Below are 26,228 nucleotides of genomic sequence, written 5' to 3'. Positions count from 1 at the left end.
TGGAAAGAGTGTTTCTGCCGAGAGCGCTTGCGTGAGATTTTCACTACGGTGGACAGTGCAATAATTGCAGAAAAGTATTTCTACTTTATATAGGCTGTGTATTTATCATATCATTCATGCTTTTACTATATGTTACTGTTATTTTAGGTTTTATGCATTATTTGGCATGATTTGGTAGGTTATTTTTTGGGTCTGTGAACACTCACAATTTTTTTCCATATAAATAAATGGTAATTGCTTCTTCACTTTATGACATTCCGGCTTACGAACCTGTACAGTAAAATTTTTCTGTGCTTGGTCTTTGTTTGCCTTTTTCATCTTTATTCCTTACTTCCACCTAGCTCCATCACAATTTTCACTCTACTCATCTGATTGCACCATTCATTCACAAATCCACTCTTTGTCCACACTTAAACCATAAGATATTGGAGCAGAAATAGGCCATTCAGCCCATTGAGCCTGCTCTGCCATTCAATCATGGGCTGATACAATTCTTCCAGTCATCCCCACTCCCCTGCCTTCTCTCCATACCCTTTATGCATACTACTGTGCCCTCTACTGTGCATATTGTCTTATTATTTATTGTAATGCCTGCACTGTTTTGTGCACTTTATACAGTTCTGGGCTAGGTCTGTAGTCTAGTGTAGTCTTGTGTTGTTTTACGTAGCTCAGTGTAATTCTTGTATTGTTTCATCTAGCACCATGGTCCTGAAAAACGTCTCATTCTTACTGTATACTGTACCAGCAGTTATAGTCGAAATGACGATATAAAGTGACTTGACTTGACACCCTGGCTAATCAAGAACTTATATATCTCTGCCTTAAATTTACCCAACGACTTGGCCTCCACAGCCGCTCGTGGCAACAAATTCCAGATTTACCACCCTTTGACTAAAGTAATTTCTCCGCATCTCTGTTCTAAATGGACGTCCTTCAATATCTACATACTAGCCAACTTTCTTCTGCAGCTTTCCCACTACCAGTCCTGATGCAGGGCTACCAGAAATGCTGCATGGCCTACTGAGTTCTTCAGCATTTTATTTTTTGCTCCAAGTTCCAGCATCTGTTGTCTCATTTCTCCATACAGTGAGAATACTCTGTACATGAAATACTCTATTTCATGTGATCATTCATAATTGCCCTTGGTTATATTGTGCAAAGATTCAGAGCAATAATCTGCATACAAGTATTGGGATTTCCATGGTTAACAATGCATGAGTGAAAATTCAAGTAGCTGCCACTTCCATAATGTAACACTGAGAAACACATAGCTTCAGTCACAAAATGAGTGATAGAATCAGAGAATGTTAGGGCAAAAAATATATTTGAAGCATTGTCTGTGTCAATGGCACCCAAGTCCACTATCAAAAAGCACCAAAAGACAACTCAGCAAAAACATATAACACATTCTAAACATCTACACAAATTAGCCCTCACATATAAATTCTTGAAGTAAATGAGTAATGCTTCATAAAAATGTATACTCAACAAAACCAAATAACCTGCAAGCACTAATGTAGACATTTTAATAGTAAGGAACTTTATAACTTCATCATGTACAAAGTTCAAGTTCATAAAAACAATGTATTAAGATTCTTAATGCTTTTCAAACTGATTCTTTAAAAAAACATTTTACATCATTTTAATTTGCATTTGAATATTTATTTAAATAATAAACTCACAGGTTTGATCACAGGATGAACAAGTTCAAGAGGAAACAAATTTTCACTTAAACATTCAGTATAATTGGAAGACATTACACCATTAACAGCTTCAAATGGAATAGAACTTGTGGAAAAATGCAAAGTCGAATGCTCTGCAAAGTATTTGGATGGAGAACTGAGTGCCACATGGAATATTAGCACAGGACAATTGGGTGGGAAGAAACTGGTGCAATTTATTTACTTGCCTGCTGGAAAATCATACTTGACCCAAGAAATACTCCACATTTTATTTTAAGTAAATACCTTACTGAAAGTTCAATGTAGTTTTAGAAAGTGATCTGATCCAAGCACAAATAATGAACAAAATGCCAGGACTCTCCACTAAGAATGGGAACCGATAGCAATATTCAGGGCAGAGATAACTGAGCATCAAGGGAACTATGACATGATAGGGGACATAGCAGTAGGAGCAAAATATTGATTACTTGTTTTGATGGGTCAAGAACAAACTTCCACTGATTTAGCATTCAAGGCCTACAGTGTATGTAAATCTACATTTATATAGAATGACTTAGCTTTAATTTTGAGATTTGAGAATTTCTGTACCAGAGGAAATAATATATTTTTCCTGGATCAACCTGTACAAATCACAATTTTATGCACTTTGACAACCATATTGAATAATTAATGAAATTCAATCTAAATTGAAATCAATTGCAGCCTGTAGTTTTCCCTTTTAAGAATGTATTTTTGGGTTAACTGAATGATCTGGCGCTTCTGTGAACTCCTGGGGGATTCATTGTGGATGAGATTCTGTGTCAATTCCTAATGGTGGAACACGAACCCGTGTTCTGCTCCAATACTCTGCGCCGATTTAAGCGTCAAGCTTTAAAATCGTCAAGGAAAGAGCGGAAAATGAACAGATGTTCAGCACTGTCTGCCTGTGGGTGGAGTCTAATGTCCTATGTCACCAGGTACAGGAGTGGCTGTTGCTTGGCAGCCATCAGGCTAGCTTCAGCACTGAACGTGCTCCACAGTTGTGGACTCACTTCAGGAACTCTGCAGTTCATGTTCCTTGTGTCTTTTGTTTACTTTTTTTTACTATTTGTGCGATATGATCAGGGAACTTCAGCTCTGAACTAACTCAGCGGCTGTGGCCATAAGCACAGCACTGAGAACTCACTTTTGGGGATTCTGCGGTTTATGTTATTTGTTCACTTTTTATTCTTGCAGGACTTGTTCTTTTTTCGTACATTGGGTGTTTGATGGCCTTTTGTTGGGGTGTTTCTTTGAGCAGGTTCTATTGTGTTTCTTTGTTTTGTGGTTGCCTGCAAGATGATGAATCTCAAGGTTGCAAACTGTATACATACTTTGAAACTAAAATGCACTTTGAAATGTGTTTTTTCATAACAACCAAAAGCCCAACCTACATAAATATCCAAAACTCAAAGTACCATTTCAAAGAGGATCAATCCAATGACACAGCTATTATTTATTGAAAAAAATTAGTTTAGAGATGCTGATTATCTAATCATTATTTCACTGCTGTTTGGTAGATCTTGCTCTGTATTTCCAACAACTTGAAAATTATGTTATTTGCTCTGAAGCAATTTGGATCAATTTGAGTGGCACGAAATCTAAAGTAAAAATATATTTGCAGTCTCTCTATTGTCCCAAATAGAAATTCATCATATGGAGTCATCTTAAAGGTTGTTTTCTTTACTTGCAGTTAGACATCCACCCAGTTATGAGTCATGGTAAAGGACATGCATCCAATACCCGTCTGCACATAAAGTGTACTCATTCATCTGCTTACTACATTCGTCACCAACACTCATAGTGGTATGATTCAGTAGATCAGAGAAAAGTGCAAAAACACATGACTGAAAAGCAGGAATACACCATTTTAGCCCTTTCCACCATTTAACAAGATCACGGCTAAACTGTAACCTCAACTTTGCACTTCCATCTACCATCTCGAACCTTTCATTCTTACTGCTGCCTTCAAAATATTCAGAGATTCTGTAATTGGGCATGCTTTGTGGAACAATGTTATGAAGACTCATGATCACCGGGGGGGGGGGGGGGGGGAATAAAAATTATATAGGCAACACACATCAAAGTTGCTGGTGAACGCAGCAGGCCAGGCATCATCTCTAGGAAGAGGTATAGTCGACGTTTCGGGCCGAGACCCTTCGTCAGGACCCTCAGGTCTCGGCCTGTAACGTCGACTGTAGTTTGCGTTTTAAAAATTATATAGTTGAGCATTTGTAAATAGTGATCATTTATTCTATATTCTCTCAGAAGATGAAACATATTCCCCAAATTACCTGACCCCCCTGGTAACAGGTTCCATTTTATACACACATCTATTAACATAAATTTGCAGAAAGCTTGAAAAACAGTTACTTGATATGGTAATCATACCTCAGCGGAATTGTAAGGAATAGTATAAGAATGATAGAAGAAACCTATCCCCCTCAGTAATCTCCCCTGAAGAGAAATGGGGGTGGGGGGGCAAAGAGCAGGGGGAGGGAGGAAGTGGGTAAGAGGGGGAGGGGGAGGGAAACAGTTCTGCCATCCATAAGAGTGAACATATTGGACTTTTGAATTCAACATTATAGGAGCTTTTTTGTATGTACGTTTGTTCATAAGTCAGGTGTCATAACTCAGGGACTGCCTGTATACTGCTTGCCCCTCCAACCTATCAAAACCATACAGCATCTTCTGCATTTCAATCACCTCTCACTCTTCTAAATGGTACTGGATAAAAGCTGAGTGAAGACACAGAATGATATTGCAGTTGCTGAAATCTGCAACAACATAATTTCTCCCCATGACCGTGTGGGTTTCATCCAGGTACTCCAGTTTCCTCCCACAGCCTAAAGACATATTAGTTAGGTTAAATGGTCATTGCAAATTGTCCTGTGATTAAGCTAGGATGAAATAGGTGGGTTGCTGGGCGACGCAGCCCGTTGGGACGGAAGGGCCTAGCGATTGGGTGGATCGAAAGAATGAAACTAGAGGAATGCCACAGGTTAGGCAAGGTTTATACAAAGTAATGGACAGTTGCCTTCGGGTCAAGACCCTTCACTTGGACTGAAGGACAGAGGGGAGGTGGCCAATATAAAAGCTGGAGGGAAGGGTGGAACAAGAGCTGGCAGCCCATTGATGGATCAGGTTGGGAGAGGGGGTGTGCGGCTAGGGGAGGGCAGTGTGAAAACAGCACAAGTTGGTGGAAGTGACAGAGCTGAAGAAGATAGAGTCTGATAGGAAAGGAAGGTGGAGAATAGAATAAAGAGATTCAGGGTAGGAAGACCAACTCTCCCCTCTTCTATCTGCTTTTTACTCCCTGGCCATCTCCCCTTCATCTTTAAACTCAGATTTAACCTGAACTGTTCATTTCCCTCCATAGTTTATGCCTCACCCAATTTCTTTGGGCATTTTGTCAATAAAAGCTCAGCGTGTTCAACCCTCTACAATAACAGAAACATGCCCACTCCAGTTATTCGTACAGTCTTCTTTAAACTGCTTACAATGCATTTAATTACCTTCCTTAAATAAGGATACTAATACCAGTGTTTTCAATGTAATTTTATCAATGCCTTATAATAACATCATATTTTTGTGTACAGTTTCCATAACAAGTCATAACTTTCTGCTTTCCTTTCATGAGCCAGATCCTCTGCATCTCAGGAATCTGAAATCATTTAGTTGATATCTTTTTAAATTCCAAAACTGGTATTTACACATTTTACAACTTTTGTTCTCCATTTGTCAGACTTCTTATACACTTACATAAAATAACTGTATTGTATTGTAGATTGTTTACTCCTCGTGCAGGGCCTCAATATCCTCCCATGCACGACCTTAAGATTCTGAACAACATCCCAAATACTCTTTCTCTACTTAAGTCATTATGAGCCCAAGATACTCAGGGGTAAGAGAGGATGTATTTCTTCAAGAAAGCTTTTGAGCACACGCAGACACAAGGTCTAGACCTGCTAATATACATTGAGTTTAATGATGACTAGCAACTCCTGCAACCACTGGTCTGGTCCCAAATTGTATCAGTCTCTGCCATTCCTGGGTACCTAGGGGTCAACATCTCCAAAGATCAGCTGTACCTTTTACAATTTACATCACAATACACTGGGGAAACTAAAGCCAAACTGGAAGGCCGCTTTGTGAACAGTTTTGTTCAGACCAACTGGTAGTCTTGAGTTTCTGAATGTCTATCACCTTAACTTTCCATTCCACTTCCTCTAGCTTTGGCATGTGAAACTATTCCCCTGAATCTCAACGCAAAGTCTAAGACCAACTTGACTTGGCACAATGAAATGGAAAAAAAAGATTGTAAAAGACTTTTCAGATCTATAAAAACTGGACATAATTTCCACACTTTTCTGTTTTTATTCCAAATATCATCAGGCCTTACTTCTGCCGACAACAATAACACACCAGAATGATACTCTGATCCCAAGGACAACCCCAGGATAATTCAATTAGCAACTTTTCAAAAAAGCTCTATCACTAAGAACTCTATTGGGCAGATGGATATGATCATTTAATACTGATAGGATTTGATGATATTTCCCTTTTCTTGTCTAAAATAGGTAAACAGTCGGTCTACCTTATTATTCTTGTGGCTTTCCTTAACTAAAATCCTGACTCCACAGTAAATAATATACCTTACTCATCTTCTCTTCACATATAACCTGTACAATATGGCAACACAATAATTAGAACACACTACCATTAATTAGGTGCTAGAATCCCATCCACAGCAAGGAAATTTAAGTAATTTAAAATATTTGGAATTAATATAGTAAAATGCTAATCATCTAGCACCCCTTTGGTAGTGTTGGACTGGCAAATTCTCTGGACTACTGGATGCTACTGTTATTAAAATCTCACTCCTTTTTAATTTGTTTTAAATATTAATCAACTATATAATAACTTCCATAGTAAATCAATTGAGCTTAGAGACAAGAAACTAAACCTGGCAAGTTTAAAGGGAGCATTGGGAACAGAGTCCTAATGAGTTCAGAAAGGGTGTGAGAAACATCACCTATGGAGTAATACATGCAGCCTTCAAGACTTCCAAGCATTTCAATAGTAAAATATTGGAATTTTTCTGTACCAGGAACAGCAGCCTAAAACTAGCAGTTTGCAAAAAAAAAAACACCTAATTTACAAATGTCTTCAAGAAATATGCCATCTTACCCAGCCTACATGACTCTCCAGAACCTTCAATCTGATTCTTTCTCTCAATTTCCTTCTCTGCAAGCTTTTCCAATTTTCAAATTTATATACTAAAATATTATATATTAAAATATTTTGAACTACAAACCTATAAAATGCTGAGGAAGCAATTAACATTTCTGATATAGAATTATGGAATTTATTTTTGAAAAAGGACACTATTTATGAGATACATAATATTAAGGAATTGTTTCTTAATAACTTAATAGATCACTCAATTTATATCCATCTCTTATCATGGAATAGAGTGAATAGCAAATCAGGCCTAATTGTATAAAAATTCAAAAGCTCAAATTTTATTTCATATTTCCTGCATTTACAGTGGTTTTTATTTGGTTTAAATTTTGATGCAAAAGCTATCAAACCATAAAGCAAAGAAACCACTGTGCAAGAGCTCTGAAATAAAAGCTGAAAATATTAGAAAACTGCATCAGGTCAGGTAGCTTCAACATTGAGGATAGACAAAGGTACCAGTTAGTTGAACCTTTTGCATAAAGTATACTGAACTCTCAATGAAAATAATTACAGGTGTCCCCCGCTTTTCGAACGTTAGCTTTACAAAACCTCGCTGTTACGAAAGACCAACATTAGTTCCCTGTTTTTGCTAACAGAAGGTGTTTTCACTGTCACGAAAAAATCAGCACACGATAAAAGGCAGCGCACGAAAAAAGCAGTGCACGCTCCGAGCAGCCAAGCTCCTCCACCAGAACTGCATTCTAGCCAGCATTGCTTAAACACATGCCTGTGAGCAGCCGTTAGCAAGATGAGTTCTAAGGTATCAGAAAAGCCTAAAAGTGCTCGTAAGGGTGTTACACTTAGCGTAAAACTAGACATAATTAAGCATTTCCATCGTGATGAATGAAGGAAGGACAAAGTGAGTTTGGCTTGTGAAAGTTGACAAAGATGTTGAAGAGGTTTTGGCATCCCATAACCAAGAACTGATAGATGAAGAGCTGATGCAATTGGAAGAGGAAAGGATAACCATCAAAACCGAATGCAGTAGCAAACGGACCGAAAGTGATGTCGTCCAGGAACTGAACGTGAAGCAACTGCATGAGATTTTCGCTGCAATGATGGCAGAAAAGTACGATTTTAATTTTGAAAGGGTACATCGGCTTAGGGCATATTTGCAGGATGGTTTGAGTGCTTACAAAGAACTGTGATAGAAAAATGCGTGAGGCTAAGCAGTCAAGCATACTGTCATTTTTCAAGCCTTCCACATCAGCCACAGCAGACGACGAACCTTGACCTTCGACATCGAGGCAGGCAGACATAGAAGATGATGACCTGCCTGCCCTGATGGAAACAGACGATGATGAGATGACACCCCAGTGTCCCACCACCCCAACCCCCGGGCTGCAGACCGCTACTGATCCGCGAAGCATGTAGCGGTAGCCGGATCGCACCCAGCACATGAAGAAAAAAGCGGAAATAAACAAGCTAATTAATTAGGTGCCACCCGGCACTTAAATGTTGGCCCAGATCAGAGGCGACGCACCTAATTAATTAGCTTGTTTATTTCGGCTTTTTTCTTAAAGATGTGCTGGGTGCGTCCCGGCTACCGCTGCACCACTGCATGCTTTGCGGATTGGTATCAATTGGCCACCTGGAGTTAGGGACCACTGCAACACCGCAACCTCCGACGACTCAGCCTAACACACCATCATCAGTGTGCTTGGTGCTGTCTTCCTGATTCTGGTAAGTGATACTATACTGTACATACGTTATTTCTACTTTATATAGGCTGTGTATTTTTATGTGTTATTTGGTATGATTTGGCAGCTTCATAGCTTAAAGGTTACTGGAGAGAGTGTTTCTGCTGACAGCGTTTGCGCTGTGTTTCTGCCGAGAGCCCTTGTGTGAGGTTTTCGCCACGGTGGACAGTGCAATGATTGAAGTATTTCTACCTTATATAGGCTGTGTATTTATCATATCAGTCCTGCTTTTACTACATGTTACTGTTATTTTAGGTTTTACGTGTTATTTGGCACGATTTGGTAGGTTATTTTTTGGGTCTGCGAATGCTCACAGATTTTTCCCATATAAATAAAAGTTTCCCCTGCCATCCAAAGGTAGAGCGTTCCTATGAAACGGTTCGTAAGCCAGAATGTCGTAAAGCGAAGAAGCAATTACCATTTATTTATATGGAAAAATTTTGTGAGCGTTCGCAGACCCAAAAATAACCTACCAAATCATTCCAAATAATACATAAAACCTAAAATAACAGTAACATACAGTAAAAGCAGGAATGATATGATAAATACACAGCCTATATAAAGTAGAAATACTTTTCCACAATCATTACCCGAACTGTTCTCCATAGCGAAAATCTCACGCAAGTGCCATCAGCAAAAACATGGCACAAGCGCTCTCCAGTAACCGTTAAGCTATGAAGCTGCCAAATCATACCAAATAACGCGTAAAAATACACAGCCTATATAAAGTAGAAATAATATATGTACAATGTAGTATCACTTACGGGAATCGGGAAGTCAGCGCAGAGCACACTGATAATGGTGTGTTAGGCTGAGTCGTCGCAGGCTGGGGTGGTGGTGCAGTGGCCCCCACCCTCCAGGCAGCAACCCAATACTGATCTGCGAAGCATGCAGGGGTCCAGCAGTAGCCGGGAGGCACACAGCACATCTTTAAGAAAAAAGCCGAAATAAACATGCTAATTAATTACGTGCTGGGCGGCACCTAATTAATTAGCATGTTTATTTCCGCTTTTTTCTTAGAGATGTGCTGTGTGCCTCCCGGCTACTGCTGCATTCTCCACGAATTGGTATCTGTCCGCAGCCTGGGGGTTGGGGTGGTGGGACACTGGGGTGTCATCTCATCGTTGTCTGTTTCCATTAGGGCAGGCAGGTCATCTTCTCCTATGACTGCCCGCCTCGATGTCGAAGGTCGAGGTTAGTCGTCTGCTGTGGAAGGCTTGCGTGACTGCTTAGCCTCGCGCATTTTTCTATCATACAGTTCTTTGTAAGCACTCAAACCATCTTGCAAATATGCCCTAAACCAACGTACCCTTTTAAAATTAAAGTCGTACTTTATTATTACTGATTCGGTTTCAATTGTTATCCTTTCCTCTTCCAATTGCATCAGCTGTTCATCTATCAGTTCTTGGTCATGGGATGCCAAAACCTCTTCAACATCATCTTCGTCAGCTTCCGCAAGCCAAACTCAGTTTGTCCCTACTTTGTTCACCACGATCGAAACGCTTAATTATGTCTAGTTTTACGCTAAGTGTAACAACCTTACAAGCTCTTTTAGGCTTTTCCGATACCTTAGAACTCATTTTGATAACGGCTGCTCACAGGCACATGTTTAAGCAATGCCGGTGAGAATGCAGTTCCGAATCCGGGAGAGAGCGGCTGCTCGGGGCGCACGCTGCTTTTCTTGGCGCGCTGCCTTTTATCGCGCGCTGATTTTTTCGTAACAGTGAAAACACCTTCTGTTAGCAAAAACAGGGAACTAATCTAGGTCTTTTGTAACAGTGAGGTTTCGTAAAGCGAACGTTCGAAAAGTGGGGTACACCTGTAAATGGTAATTGCTTCTTAACTTTACAACTTTCCGGCTTACGAACCATTTCATAGGAACGCTCTACCTTTGGATGGAGGAGGAAATGTGTACACAGGATAGAACAGGACAGTACGAGCCCTTTGGCCCATGATGTTGTGCCAACCTATATAAAGCTACGTTATGATCAATCTAACCCTTCGCTCTTACACAGCCCAGAACTCTCCACATTTCTTACATCCATGTGCCTATCTAAGAGTCTTTTAAATGGCCCTATTGTATTAGCTTCTACCACCACCCCAGCTGTGCATTCCAGGTACTAATCACTTGCTGTGTACAAAACCTATCTCTAACATCTCCCCTTAACTTTCCTCCACTCAGCTTAAAAGGATATCCTCTTGTATTGGCCATAGCTGCACAGGGTAAAAGGTGCAGGCTATCCACTCAATCTATGTCCTCCATAATCATATACACCTCCACCAAGTTGCCCCTCAACCTCCTTTGCTACAAAAAGAAAAGCCCTAGATCGCTCAATCTTTCCTCATAAGAAATGTTCTCCAGTCCAGGCAACATCCTGGTAAATATCTCTGCACCGTCTCTATTCCACATCCTAAGACAACCAGAATTGGACACAATACTTCAAGTGTATCCTCACCAGAGTTTTATAGAGCTGCAACATTATCTCAAAGCTCTTGAACTTAATCTCCCAACTGACGAAGGAAACACACCTTAACCACCCTATGAACTTATTCAACAACTTTGAGCGCTCTATGGACTTGGACCCCAAGATCATCTGTTCCTCCACTGCTATGAATCCTGCCATTAACCTTGTACTCCACCTTCAAGTTTGTTCTTTCAAAGTATATCAGATACTTTTCCAGATTGAACTCCATCTGCCACCTCTCAGCTCAACACTGCATCCTTCAATGCTCGTTGTAATCTACAACAAACTTTCAGGTTATCTACACCACCACCAATCTTCTTGTCATCTGCAAACTTACTAACCCAATCTTCCACTTCTTCATCTGTCTTTTTAAAAATCATAAAGGGTAGGGGTCCCAGAACAGATTGCTGCAGAACATGACTAGTCATCGATCTCCAGGCAAAACACCCTCCATTTATTATCACCTTTAGCCTTCTATGGGCAATCTAGTGCTGAATCCACGCAGCCAGTTTCCATGCATCCACGCCAAATTATGTTCTGGATGAGACTACCATATAGAACCTTGCAACATGCCTTACTAAAATTCATATACTCTTTTACTCACAATTCTATCTTCAATTCGTTCTGTCACCTCTTTGAAAAACTCTGGTAGGCTCATAAGACACAAACAGCCCTTCACAAAGCAGTGTTATCACTAATAAGACTATGCTGCTCTACATGCTCACAAATCCTGTTCCTAAGAATCCTCTTCAATAATTTCCCTATCACTCCTGCCACTAATGTAAGACTCGCTGATCTACAATTCCCAAAAGTATCCCTATTACCTTTCTTCAATAATGGAACCACATTTGCCACCCCTCCAACCCTCTGGAACCACACCCATGGCCAGGGAGGACGCAAAGATCATCACACCCAAGCCATCTCTTCCCTCACTTCCTTTTCTTTATCCTATTAACTCTTTCTGGAAAAAACAATTATGTAAGTCTTTGCCCCCACTTACATTATTTAAAAAAAAAACTGAGTGTTACATTTTCCACCCTCCAGTCCTATGAACTACCTTTGCCATTTGAACTGTTACCCTACATATCCTTCCCAGTAGCTTAACACTTTAAGCCAAGGGATAGTCTTAACTCTGCAATTAATTGATTTTATAGAAAAGTAAAGATTGCTACATATCCGATGTATGGGAATATACAGGGTGCTACATCACTTACAATAAGCAAAGGTGTAAACAAAACTACGTCATAATTTCATTCTAAGGCTAAAAGGAAGCAGTTTTGTCACTACTGTGGCCACTGTGAGAAGTAAAGCTAAAACTAAACCTGGAACTAATGGAAGGGAAATGGTCCTATCAGTCAAAACGGTTTGTCTGTTCTGTGAGGGTGAACATACACTGGATTCATGCCGTCATCTGGAGAAAGGGGCTCATAGTGAGAATATTGCCTTCCTAAAAGAAAATGGTGTCTGCTTTAGCTGTTTGTGTACAGAACACATCAGCAAGAAGTATCTTTCATTCAAGATAGGTAGTGGAAACCATCTCAGCATACTTCATACTCTAATGAAAAGGGAACAAAATCAAAATAAGCTGTCAAAGAATAAGACACAGCAGTGAGCAGTGCCCTGGTATCTAATGGCCTGATCAAGATAGTAAACTTCCTATTGTTCCTGTAGAAGTGAAGTCTAAGAAGGGAAACAAGACAGTGGATACTTATTTAGATCAAGGGAGAACAGCAGTGTTCTGCACAGTGGGCCTAATGAACAAGCTCAGCCTCACAAGAAAAAGGACATACATTCTCTTATGCACCATGGGTCAAGAGAAGGTAGTGCGTAGCTACATTGTTTCAGGATTGGAAATGAACTACCTAACATCTATACACGGGAAAGTATACCTGTCAGCAAAGGGAACATTCCACGACAGAGGGATTTCAAAGCAATGGTTCAACTGAAACATGTCCATTTGGCAGCGATTGATTCAGACAATTGTGTCTAAAGCACTGGAGCCATTGCAAGTGATTTGCAGGTTAATGATGGATCCTATGCAATTAGAACAATGTTGGGTTGGACTGTGAATGGACAATGGTGATGGAAGAGACTGTGCAAAGCCAGAGCTGACACTTAGCAGGATCTCAGTTTTGAAATTGGATGATCTTTGACAGCGGATCAAGATAGACTTTCCTGAATGCAGTCAGGATAAACAACCTGGTTTGTCAAGAGACAATCACAAGTTCACAGAGCTGGTTGCAAATTCTTCAAAACTGGTGGATGGTCACTACCAGAATAGTTTACCTTTGAGAAAGGAGGTTAATGTGTTAAATAATAGGAAGATTGCTGTACAGCGTGCTCTAAACTGAAGCAAAAGGTTTAAGACATATTTGTTATTTTACACTGACTACACAACTTTCATGAAGGACATCAAAAGAGCACCAGCAGAGGATCTAGAACGCAGTGATCGGGAAATCTAATATATTCCACATCATAGTGTTTATTATCCCAGAAAAGGGAAACTTTGCTATGTTTGACTGTGGAGTGACTTTTCAGAGAATATCACTTAATGCTCAGATTTACAGGGACTAGATCTTACTAGCTCACTGATCAGTCGTAATCAGATTCAGAAAAGAACTGGTGGTCATCATGACAGATATCAAATCAATGTTTCATCAGGTTAAACTAGCAGAAGATGCAGATCTGCTGAGGTTGCTCTGGTGGCCTGATGGAGACCTCAACCAAGATACAATGGACTTTAAAATGCTGGTACATCTCCTAGGAGCAACTTCGTCACCAAGCTGTGCCAATTTCACTCTTAGGAAATGCGTAGAAGACAATGAAAAACAGTTCAGCTGCAAGACCGTGAATAGCATTATGCATTGCTTCTCTGTTGACAGCTGCTTTGTGTCAGTGTCCACTGAGGAAGAATCGGCGCCTGTCTATCATGAGCTTGCATCCTTTTGTGCTAAAGATGGCTTTCAACTCACAAAATGGATAAGCAACAGACGTAGTGTGCTAGCTGTGATAACAGAAGAGCAAAGAGTGAAGGACATGAAGGATTTAGATTTGGATCAAGGTATACCTTCAGTGGAGAGAGTACTGAGTGTGCAATGGTGTATTCAGTCTAATACTTCCGAATTTAAGATCGTGATCAAGATAGACCACTCACCAGAAGGGGGACCCTCTCCACAGTTAGTTGCATCTATGATCCTTTAAGAATCTTAAGTCCAGTGGTGCTATCTGCTAAGAAGATTCTACAAGGTCTTTGTAAGAAACGGCTTGGCTAGGATGACACTATACCAACATCAGTTGCTCATGAGTGGACAGTCTGGCTGGAAGAACTCTGCCAGTTGGAGGAATTCAAAATTGTTTTTTGCCTGAAACCTCTGGATTTTGGAGAAGTTACTGCTGCACAGTTACAACATTTTACAGATGCAAGTGAAGATGGCTATGGAACAGTGACCTACTTATTGTTGCACAACACACGCTCTCAGGTGTACAGTGCTTTTACCATGGGAAAATTCTACTGAAGTCAGTTTCCACCTCTCATATGGAGCTCACCACTTCTACAATAGCTAGCTGTATGGACACATTGTGGAGCAAGGAGTTGCACATGCATTCAGGATGTTAGACTGATAGCACCTCTACGCTGAAGTATATTAAGAATGAAACTTCTAGGTTCTGAACCTTCGATGCAAACAGTTTCAGAAATTCTTAAGGTTTCAGAAGCATCTCAATGGAGGTATGTAAACACTTTAAGCAACTTGGCAGATGTGGCCTCTAGAGGGTGGAGGTGAAAGCTTTCCTGAAGAATGAGACATAGGTGTCTGAGCCTCAGTATCTTTTTCAGCCTTAAAGTGAATGGGCCGCGAATCCTGATTGATCTGGAGAACTTACTGCTAGATGATCCAGACTCAAGTGCTACAATGAATGCCACGCAGATTGAAAAGGAGGTGGATGTGGTGACAATGTGTTATTCATCACTTCTTGTCTTAGGCACATTTGAGGAAGATAGTGGCCTGGATTCTTAGATTTAAGAAACTGGTTTTGTTTCTTGGTCAGAAGAGGAAGCCAGTGAACATCACTTGTTCTCAATCTGATTTAAGAGAACAACAACAAAGGTATTCTTTGGAAACAGAGACTGAGAAGACCAAAGGTCAGGAAGGCTGAAATGGAGATCATTGGGTTTTGCCAAAGGAAGATTTTCAGATGACTTCTCAAGTTTGCAAAAGGAGGAAAGTGTGAAAAAGAACAGCCATATTTTCAAACTCAATCCAGTACTTGAAGATGGTGTCTTGAGTTGCTGGCATAGTAGGGCAGCCTGAAGAATCTGAACATTCTGTTATACTGGCAAAGGATCTTCATATCTCAGACCTCATTCTGAGGCACGTTCCTCAAGAAGTGGGGCATGGTAGCCATAACCGCATGTTATCCAGGTTGCGCCAAAAATACTGGATACCCAGTGTTTGTACAGCTACAAGAAGAATCCTGAAGTGTGTTGTTCGTCAATGGTTGCACGAAACTCCAGGATTCCAGTACATGGCAGATCTACCTTTGGACAGGGTCTCTCCAGATGAACCTCTGTTCACATGTGTAGGAGTAGACTACTTTGGCCTTTTTGAAATGAAAAGCAGGAGGAGTACAGTGAAGAGGTATAAGTATTATTTACCTGTCTAGCTATACAAACTGTTCACATGGAAGTGGCATTTTTGTTAGATACAGATTCCTTTGTTAATGCACTTTGATGCTTGATAGAAAGAAGGGACAGGTTTGTGAACTGTACTCTGATAATGCAACAAACTTTGTTGGAGCTGAGTGCAAGTTGCGAGAAGTCACTGAGAAGTGGAATCCATTCATGGATCAGTGATGACCCTCTTCAAAAGGGAATTAAGTAGATTTCTAATTCTCCAGCTGGTTCACATCTTGGAGGAACATAGGAGAGATTGATCAAGTCTGTGCGAAAGATCAATTCCACCATGAAGGTACAGATTCTTGCCGAAGAGGGTTTCCACATAGTCCTTTGTGACATAGAAGCTATTATCAGTGGATGTCAAATTACTAAAGCATCCTCTGATCCCAATGATTTGGAAGCACTAACACTCGACCATCTGTTGCTTCTGAAGACCTCACCATCCTTACCACCAGGAGAGTTCCAAAAAGAAGACATTTATGCTCATCATAGATGGAAGCAATCCAATATATGTCAAACTTGTTTTGGAAACGGTGGGTCAAAGAGTATTTACCACAGTTACAGGAACGTCAGAAATGGTGAGGCATAAAAAACAATTTTCTCCCAGGAGACACCGTGCTTATTGTTGACAACACAGCTACTTGGAACTCATGGACTGTGGGAAGAATCATCCACATCTTTCCAGACAGAAGAGAATTTGTGCAGCAGGTGCACATCAAGACCAAGACCAGCCATCCAGAAAAACCTATAACCAAGGTCTGTCTTCTACAGCAGGCAGAGGTTCGAAGAGCTACAGCTCTAGCAGTTTCATGACTTTGACTTGACTTACTGACTTGACAGCGTGGTGGTAAAGATCACTCTGTACAGGGTTAAGTGTTGGCAACCTCTGGCTTAGATGACTGTTATATGACTTGACTGGAAGAAAGGGGACATCTGTGTAAATGTTACCTTTATCCTTGAATTCATGTCTCCTATTTAAGTAGTATGTAGTTGTGATCATTATAGTATGATAATTAAGGTCTGGGATGCAAGAGCCATATATTTTCTGTCTGCATTGTATTTTATGGTAATCTGTTATGGGGGTTGGGCGTGGTAGAAGCAAATGAATATAGTTATGTATCAATGCTTGGGATTTATTAGTCATTAGCCAGAGGGAATGAGCCATGGGAAAAGATGTTCTTTCGTTGACCATTTAAATACACTATCTTTGCTAAATGGAACACTAATTTAGTTTGGCCATTAATTACACTTCCTATTGCTTAGTTTTATCACTAATTGGAATGCTAAGCTCGCTATATTGCTAATTTAGTTTTGTTAGCTTTTTTAATAAAAAAAATCACTATAAGATCATTTGCCTTTGGTGGAATAGTAATAAAGGATCAAACATACTTTTCTCAATTTGGAAATTCGTTATTTGGAAATGCGTCAGTCGATTACCCTGGCTTAGTCTCTCAGCGGTTTTGGTTAGTTTTCACGTAACTGCTACAATATTAATGGGGGAGAAAAAATGATAGTCACATTTTAAGCTATGACATGTGAAAATTTTATAAATTTGACCCAATTACGTGGTTAATTCACTAGGAGTGTAATAGAAATGCTGCTAACATAGATCTGGCTAAACATTTTGCCTGGTTTTGTTTCATTAATATGGTTCTAATTATGTTAACTTTTATTTAAAATAAAGAAGGTACCTAAAAAGAGTTTATCTTTCCAAATTTAAAATTACTTGGCATCTGAATAGCAGATGAAAGCAGGAACAATGAATTCTCTCAAATAAACAATGGGACATTTATTAGCAAGTCTGGATATTCAGAAGGACCCCAATCTCAATTATTAGAATCCTTATGATTTTTGTGGCCTGAGAAATATCATCACAAAGAGAAAGAATGAATAGCCAAAGACCATGAACTGAATAGAAGAGGGTATAGGGGAAATGTGCTTTTGCAGTGGGATTATCCTTGGACCAGGCTGAAGTTTGCATGCCTGTGATTTAAATGTAATATTAATTTTACTATATTATATTTAGTTAGCAAAGCAACTTGAGAGCAAACAAAAAAATTCAACACCAGTCTCCCCTTCGATGAGGAGGAGGAAATCCAGGCAATGAGACATGTTCCTGGTATTAAAGAAATTTCACTATTCAAACTACCACAAAATTGAGTAATAATGACTTGGGTAAAAGATACATACTCGGGCCATGAATGGTGTGACAAACCATCCCACTGATGAAATTGCTAAAGTTCTAAAGTTTTAAAGTTACAGCACTCAAAAGTCCAGGATACATTTATAAATCTATTAATTAAATCATTAATTACTGCCATAACCATTGCATAGGGTGGAACATTGATTTTACAGATGGCTAATTGGGTACTCAGAAATAATTAATTGGTGTCCTGATTAATAGTTACCATCACCACTTTCACTCTTAATATTTGCACAATAAATGCAAACTTAACAGCTTTGTACTTTTGTTGCTGCAAGTGCAAGACAGAGTGCAATTACTTCTTGTTATGACTATTTAGTTGTATTGTGTAAGTAGATGTACCCCATTTTCTACTAACATAAAATGGGTTACAACTAGCTATACCTGTTATTAAACATCAATTTCTACTGAGAAACATGCAGAATAACCATCCAGATAAAAAAGGCACATGAAAGTCTCAAATAAGATACAATTTGCTTATTGCTACCAATTTAATTAATTCTGCAAAAAACAAGTCATTCATGCAAACCAAAACTGTTCTCACTTTAAACAAGACTGCACAAATATCACTAGCAATTAATCTACTTGTTTACAGATATAGGTTGCAGACTATTGATGTCAGGTACATTACATGATTGCACTGAAGTAATGCTATATAATTAAGAATAATTGACATGAGATCCTGCAGATGCTAGAAACCCAGAGCAACACACACAAAATACAAAATCTGGCAGAACTCAGGCTGTATCAATGCAAGTGAATAAACAGCTGGCATTTTGGGCCGAGACGTCAAGACTAGAAAGAAAGGGGGAAGAAGCCAGAATAAGAAGATGGGGGAGAGGGAAGAAGACAAAATGAGATGATGAGGGAGGGGGAATGAGGACAAGCTAGAAGATGATAGGTGACGTCAGGTGGGTGGGGGAGGGGCTTGAAGTAAAACATACTATTTAGCAATAGAACCATACTTCGCCACTGTAATTAATGTTAGCCTACAGATGAAATAACACAAAAATGAACCCAAGTAAAATGTTTCAAGTGTATAGTAATATCCTATGTTGTCAAATAAATGCTGAAATACCCCTTTCTATCAAAACTGTCCTTGCATTCACAATCAGCATATTTACACAAATGAAACTGTAATAGGAAAGGAAGCAAGACCCAGCTAGCCATAAAGCTTAAGTTAGGAACTTAGGTAATACAACTATTTTTGCAACTATGAAACTGAAGAATAAATCTTGATTCATGCATTTAATTTGCCATTGAATAAGAAATGGAAAATGCCATTTAACATTTTGGAAAGCCAAAAAAATAAAAATGTACCTTTTCTCCACTTGAGTAAAAGAAGTATCGTAATCGAACGATATTACAATGATCCAGTTTTCTCATTATCTGCAGTTCACGATTCTGTAAAAGAAATAACAATACTTCATCTGTACATTAATTAGCATCTATCTGTGACTGGTAAGTATGCTTATATTAATACTATGGTACTGAAAACCACATAAAATAAGACCAAGTAGCAATCTTCCTTATTAAGGACACATGCAATCTTTGACCTCTGACAACCTACATTTAAATCCAAACTGATATGTTGCAAAGACCAATATGGAGCAGTGGCCCAACTCAATGTCAAAAATGTGACTTTCATAAGTAGAAGAAGCAGTGTTTTAGTGAAGGAGATTGCGTTTTTAAGGCTGACATGACGACTCTTGGTTATACAATTATCTACTGATGGTTTATGGCCTCCTCTTCTTAGGCCTGAATAAGACTATACATTCACCCTGATGCAACAAGCAATCTGAGGGATCAACTCAGCATACTGAGCAGCATCTGTGGGGGGTTGGGGGGGGGGAAGAGAGATGTAGAGAAAGACTTGTTAAAATCTTGCATCTGGACAGAGACAGAGGAGAAATGAAATATTGGGTGGGCAGGTTGCACCTGATAGGGGCGGAAAGTAGAATGAAGTTGGAAGGCAGTAGCAAGTGGAGGATAACAGAGTAACACAGTCACAAAGAAGAAAAAATATAGTTCTTCCACCAAGTGAGGGCAGCACCAATGGGAAGGGCCAGCCCCCAACCCAGAACAGATTTCATGGCACCCACAAAGACCACACACACACACGTATGGCTACCACTCCTAGAACCTTATCAAACATTACTAATTGTTGCTCCAGATTCCAGCAACTATAGTCTCATTTGTCTCCATAGTCACCCTGTTGTTCATGTTTATTCTACTATCAAGTTTTGCAACTCATGCTGATAATTCCTTACATATGATCAAAGGTATTGTGTTCATATGTTATTATCTGGCAGAGCTCCCGTGCTACTTCAGAAGATGAACTGCCACAGTTTGATCAAACAGAGGGTGCCTAGTATCCAATGCTACTGCCTTTGGTTCTCAGTTGTTAGGTGACACTGCTCCAGCAAGAATATCCAAAATGTTCATGTTGGCTGGTTCAAGAGAGCCTGTGGCAATTTCAGAGCAGCTGTTCAGCACTGTATCTACATTTTGTGGCATCGGTGAGCACTTCCAAGCTAAGCAAGCAGACAGTAATAGATCAGCTTGGGAAAATACAAAGGATATGTTCACAGCAGAGTCTGAACTTTTGAGCTTCTGCTATAGTCTGAAGAAACAGGTGGAGGAATTCAGCAGGTGATGCACCATTCATATGCCTCCTCAGATGCTACTTTCCCTGTTTAAGTTCTCTTGCAGACTCCCCCCTCCCCCACTGCCCCAAATATCATCTGATTGATAATCTATATAATTGTCACCAGTCCCAGTGAAATATCATAAATTCTAAGTTTCTCCTTTTGCAGATGCTCCTTTTCCTGTCGAATATTTCCAGCATTTTCTGCTTCAATATTCCCATGTATCAGTTATAAGTAAAGGCGACTCATCTATGATACCGGATAGAAGATGAGATATGATGAAACTGGTTTCTTTGAGACATGAAGCAGAAGTTCACTCGACAATTGCAACTGGAAAGCTATACCTGTGCAAATGCTGCCTAGAGCAAATTGTGCATACAATAAATTCAGTGAGACCTCCAGAAAGCTCAGTGCCAAGATGAAAGCCATTGCTGGAGATGCTCTAATTATGTTTTACAAGCAGAATTCAAATGCCGCACTCTAGAATGAATAACATGCCATGGTCGGTCTCAGAGGTACTGTGACCACCAAATGTTTAGTGCAGTCTCCACAACTAAGAAGGGAACAATATCCACAATTACACCTGCAAGGTACAACTGAATTGCATCATAATGTATGCTTGAGTTTAATTTCCTGGATTCATTGAAGGTACTTTTTCCATATTTTCCTGTCATATCAAATTAAATAGTTTCTATTCCTCTATCTGCTTGCCCTTAACAATGCTTTCAAATGGTGTATGGTACATTGGTCAAGACATCTTTCATTTTTCAGACATACCTAGATAGCATGCTGTTTTAAAAAATAATGCTTGCGCAGTGGAAGATTTTTTCTTCCTGACAAGTTCAAATTAAAATCAAAGGGCTTCATCCATTTCAACAATCTAAAACCAATCTAAAATGGAGGTCACAACAAATTCCGTCTTGGCCAAATATTGTAAACCAAGTATAATTCCTATAGAATCAATTAAATTTTAAATTACTCTTAAAAAAGTCACAGAATTTCAACAATTCAATTAGATACTTATTTATGGCTGTATTTTGAGGCAGGATTCAAGGGCAATTGATTAGTGAAATGTCAACAAAAATAGTTAACAGGTATACCATCAAAAGGGTATCTTCAAATAAAAAAACTTAACTTCCTTTAAAAAGGCCTTTCAGGGAATCATTGGATTATGAAATTTTATACTGATAGTACCAGTTTAAAATATCCTATGGCAGAAGTTGACCCTTCAAACATTCAACTTTGGAACTGAACAGCTAATTTACACTCATGCCATGAGTAGTAATTTTGTTTCTTAAAAGACAGGATGCAAAACCTTAATGCCTCTGGGCAAGCTAAATTTGGCATTAACCTCAGAGCACACCATCTAACACTCCCATTAAAATTAAATATAAAGAGTTCCTTTCACACTCAGAGCACTGAAAAGTACGTTTTAAAGTTTTATTTTGAAAGAATCCACTTATTTCACTTTAAAAAAAAACAAGGTCATTATTTTATACATTAAATGGAATTCTGGAAGAACTCAGTCAGGTAGCATTTATGGATGCAAAAAGTGTATGTCAGTGTTTCTGCATCAAGATTGTGGGAAAGAGGAAAGACCTTTGGTCTCCACAGATGCATAGCAACTCTCAAAAACACACTTGCAAAGGCCTTTTTTAAATAACAAAACTCAGTGACAAAGATGTAAAACACACTTTTCATAACCTGACGCATCAGGCTGTAAATGCAGCATTTAGCTCCCTGACAGATCCAATTAATTGATGGAGTAGAAGGGCATCAAACATTAACACTTACTATAAAGCGCTAGGTCAAATGACCAAATGCTCAAAGATGCTAAATTTAGATTTAAGAATTGGAATCTAATTTTTAAAGCAGAATTACTCTCAGTGCAGGAGAAAATAACACTATAGCTGAAACTATACACAGCATAAAGAGAACTAGCAGGGCAGTCAAATATCAGCAAAAAGCTTGCTTTGGAAAACTGCTACACAATCTGTAAAGTATTTCAACAGCAAAGGTTCAAGGACAGTGAAAGATTAGTACAGGTGTCCCCCGCTTTTTGACCGTTCGCTTTACGAAACCTCACTGTTACAAAAGACCTACATTAGTACCATTTTCGCTTTCAGAGGTGTTTTCACTGTTACGAAAAAAAGTAGCAAGCGATAAAAGGCAACGCGCGCCCCAAGCAGCCGTTTGCAAGATGAGTTCTATGGTGTCGGAAAAGCCTAAAAGAGCTTGTAAGGGTGTTATACTTAGCGTAAAACTAGACATAATTAAGTGTTTCAATCGTGGTGAACGAAGTAAGGACAAAGTGAGTTTGGCTTGTGGAAGCTGACGAACATGATGTTGAAAAGGTTTTGGCATCCCATGACCAAGAACTGATAGATGAAGAGCTGATGTAATTGGAAGAGGAAAAGATAACAATCCAAACCGAATGCAGTAGCGAAATGAACGTGAAGCAACTGCGTGAGATTTTCGCTGCAATGATAAGTACGACTTTAATTTTGAAAGGGTACGTAGATTTAGGAGATATTTGCAGCATGGTCTGCGTCCTTACAAACAACTGTGTGATAGAAAAATGCGCGAGGCTCAGCAGTCAAGCAAGCCTTCCACATCAGTCACAGCAGATGACGAACCTCGACCTTCAACATCGAGGCGGGCAGTCATAGGAAAAGATGAGCTGCCTGCTCTAATGGAAATAGACGACGAGATGACACCAAACAACAGGAATTCTGCAGATGCTGGAAATTCAAGCAACATACATCAAAGTTGCTGGTGAACGCAGCAGGCCAAGCAGCATCTATAGGAAGAGGCGCAGTCGACGTTTCAGGCCGAGACCCTTCGTCAGGACTAACTGAAGGAAGAGTGAGTAAGGGATATGAAAGCTGGAGGGGGAGGGGGAGATGCAAAATGATAGGAGAAGACAGGAGGGGGAGGGATAGAGCCGAGAGCTGGACAGGTGATAGGCAAAAAGGGATACGAGAGGATCATGGGACAGGAGGCCTAGGGAGAAAGACAGGGGGGGGGGTGACCCAGAGGATGGGCAAGAGGTATATTCAGAGGGACAGAGGGAGAAAAAGGAGAGTGAGAGAAAGAATGTGTGCATAAAAATGAATAACAGCTGGGGTACGAGGGGGAGGTGGGGCCTAGCGGAAGTTAGAGAAGTCAATGTTCATGCCATCAGGTTGGAGGCTACCCAGACGGAATATAAGGTGTTGTTCCTCCAACCTGAGTGTGGCTTCATCTTTACAGTAGAGGAGGCCGTGGATAGACATGTCAGAATGGGAATGGGATGTGGAATTAAAATGTGTGGCCACTGGGAGATCCTGCTTTCTCTGGCGGACAGAGCGTAGATGTTCAGCAAAGCGGTCTCCCAGTCTGCATCGGGTCTCACCAATATATAAAAGGCCACATCGGGAGCACCGGACGCAGTATATCACCCCAGTCGACTCACAGCTGAAGTGATGCCTCACCTGGAAGGACTGTTTGGGGCCCTGAATGGTGGTAAGGGAGGAAGTGTAAGGGCATGTGTAGCACTTGTTCCGCTTACACGGATAAGTGCCAGGAGGGAGATCAGTGGGGAGGGATGGGGGGGACGAATGGACCAGGGAGTTGTGTAGGGAGCGATCCCTGCGGAATGCAGAGAGAGGGGGGGAGGGAAAGATGTGCTTAGTGGTGGGATCCCGTTGGAGGTGGCGGAAGTTACGGAGAATAATATGTTGGACCCGGAGGCTGGTGGGGTGGTAGGTGAGGACCAGGGGAACCCTATTCCTAGTGGGGTGGTGGGAGGATGGAGTGAGAGCAGATGTACGTGAAATGGAGGAGATGCGTTTAAGAGCAGAGTTGATAGTGGAGGAAGGGAAGCCCCTTTCTTTAAAAAATGAAGACATCTCCCTCGTCCTAGAATGAAAAGCCTCATCCTGAGAGCAGATGCGGCGGAGACGGAGGAATTGCGAGAAGGGGATGGCGTTTTTGCAAGAGACAGGGTGAGAAGAGGAATAGTCCAGATAGCTGTGAGAGTCAGTAGGCTTATAGTAGATATCAGTGGATAAGCTGTCTCCAGAGACAGAGACAGAAAGATCTAGAAAGGGGAGGGAGGTGTCGGAAATAGACCAGGTAAACTTGAGGGCAGAGTGAAAGTTGGAGGCAAAGTTAATAAAGTCAACGAGTTCTGCATGCGTGCAGGAAGCAGCGCCAATGCAGTCGTCGATATAGCGAAGGAAAAGTGGGGGACAGATACCAGAATAGGCACGGAACATAGATTGTTCCACAAACCCAACAAAAAGGCAGGCATAGCTAGGACCCATACGGGTGCCCATAGCTACACCTTTAGTTTGGAGGAAATGGGAGGAGCAAAAGGAGAAATTATTAAGAGTAAGGACTAATTCCGCTAGACGGAGCAGAGTGGTGGTAGAGGGGAACTGATTAGGTCTGGAATCCAAAAAGAAGCGTAGAGCTTTGAGACCTTCCTGATGGGGGATGGAAGTATATAAGGACTGGACATCCATGGTGAAAATAAAGCGGTGGGGGCCAGGGAACTTAAAATCATCGAAAAGTTTAAGAGCGTGAGAAGTGTCACGAACATAGGTCGGAAGGGATTGAACAAGGGGTGATAAAACAGTGTCGAGGTATGCAGAAACGAGTTCGGTGGGGCAGGAGCAAGCTGAGACAATAGGTCGGCCAGGACAGGCAGGTTTGTGGATCTTGGGTAGGAGGTAGAAACGGGAAGTGCGGGGTGTGGGAACTATAAGGTTGGTAGCAGTGGATGGGAGATCCCCTGAGCGGATAAAGTCGTTGATAGTGTGGGAGACAATGGCCTGGTGCTCCTTGGTGGGGTCACGATCGAGGGGTAAATAAGAGGAGGTATCCGCGAGTTGTCGCTGTGCCTCAGCAAGGTAGAGGTCAGTACGCCAGACTACAACAGCACCCCCTTTATCAGCGGGTTTAATAATAAGGTTAGGATTAGTGCGGAGGGAGTGGAGAGCAGAGCGTTCCGAAGGAGTGAGGTTGGAATGGGGACAAGGTGCGGTGAAGTCGAGACGGTTGATGTCCCGTCGGCAGTTGGCAATAAAGAGATCCAGAGCAGGCAGAAGACCAGAGCGGGGTGTCCATGAAGAAGAGGAGGGTTGAAGACGGGAGAAGGGGTCATCGGTGGGGGTGGAAGAGTCCTTGCCGAAGAAGTAGGCTCGGAGACGGAGACGGCGGAAGAAAAGTTCCGCATCGTGGCGAACACGGAACTCGCTGAGGTGTGGGCGAAGGGGGACAAACGTGAGGCCCTTACTGAGAACAGAGCGTTCTGCCTCCGACAGTTGAAGGTCGGAGGGGATGGTAAAGACCCGGCACGGATGAGAGCTGGGATCAGAGGGGGGAGGGGGGAGGCTGGGGGTGTCAATGGAGAGGGGAGGGTTGGGGTGAGAGGAAGATGGAGCCTCTGAGGGCCCAGGAGTTGACGGTGGGATCTGAGGAAGACGGGGTTGCAGAGTGGTGGTGGGGGAAGGGGAGACGGGAGTCACAACAGCAGCACATAAAGACCCGGCCTGGAGTTCAAGGCTGGTGTCGCAGTTGGTGGTTGCGTAATCATTTCGAATGTGTC

At 40.9% G+C, this 26,228-nt stretch overlaps 1 protein-coding gene across 1 annotated transcript in view; it reads right to left on the bottom strand.

Annotated features, from left to right (window-relative positions):
- The window catches only part of gsk3ba (glycogen synthase kinase 3 beta, genome duplicate a), a 184,646-nt gene that overhangs the window by 54,123 nt on the left and 104,295 nt on the right, over positions 1-26,228 (bottom strand). Inside the window, exon 3 of the mRNA XM_063050632.1 lies at positions 19,308-19,391. Within this exon, the coding sequence (XP_062906702.1) occupies positions 19,308-19,391 (84 nt within the window). The remainder of the gene's footprint in view (positions 1-19,307; positions 19,392-26,228) is intronic.

The sequence above is a fragment of the Mobula hypostoma genome, chromosome 6 (assembly GCF_963921235.1).
Source record: "Mobula hypostoma chromosome 6, sMobHyp1.1, whole genome shotgun sequence".
NCBI lineage: Eukaryota > Metazoa > Chordata > Chondrichthyes > Myliobatiformes > Myliobatidae > Mobula > Mobula hypostoma.
Note: the sequence above shows the minus strand (reverse complement) of the source record. Positions and strands in the feature narration are given on the sequence as shown.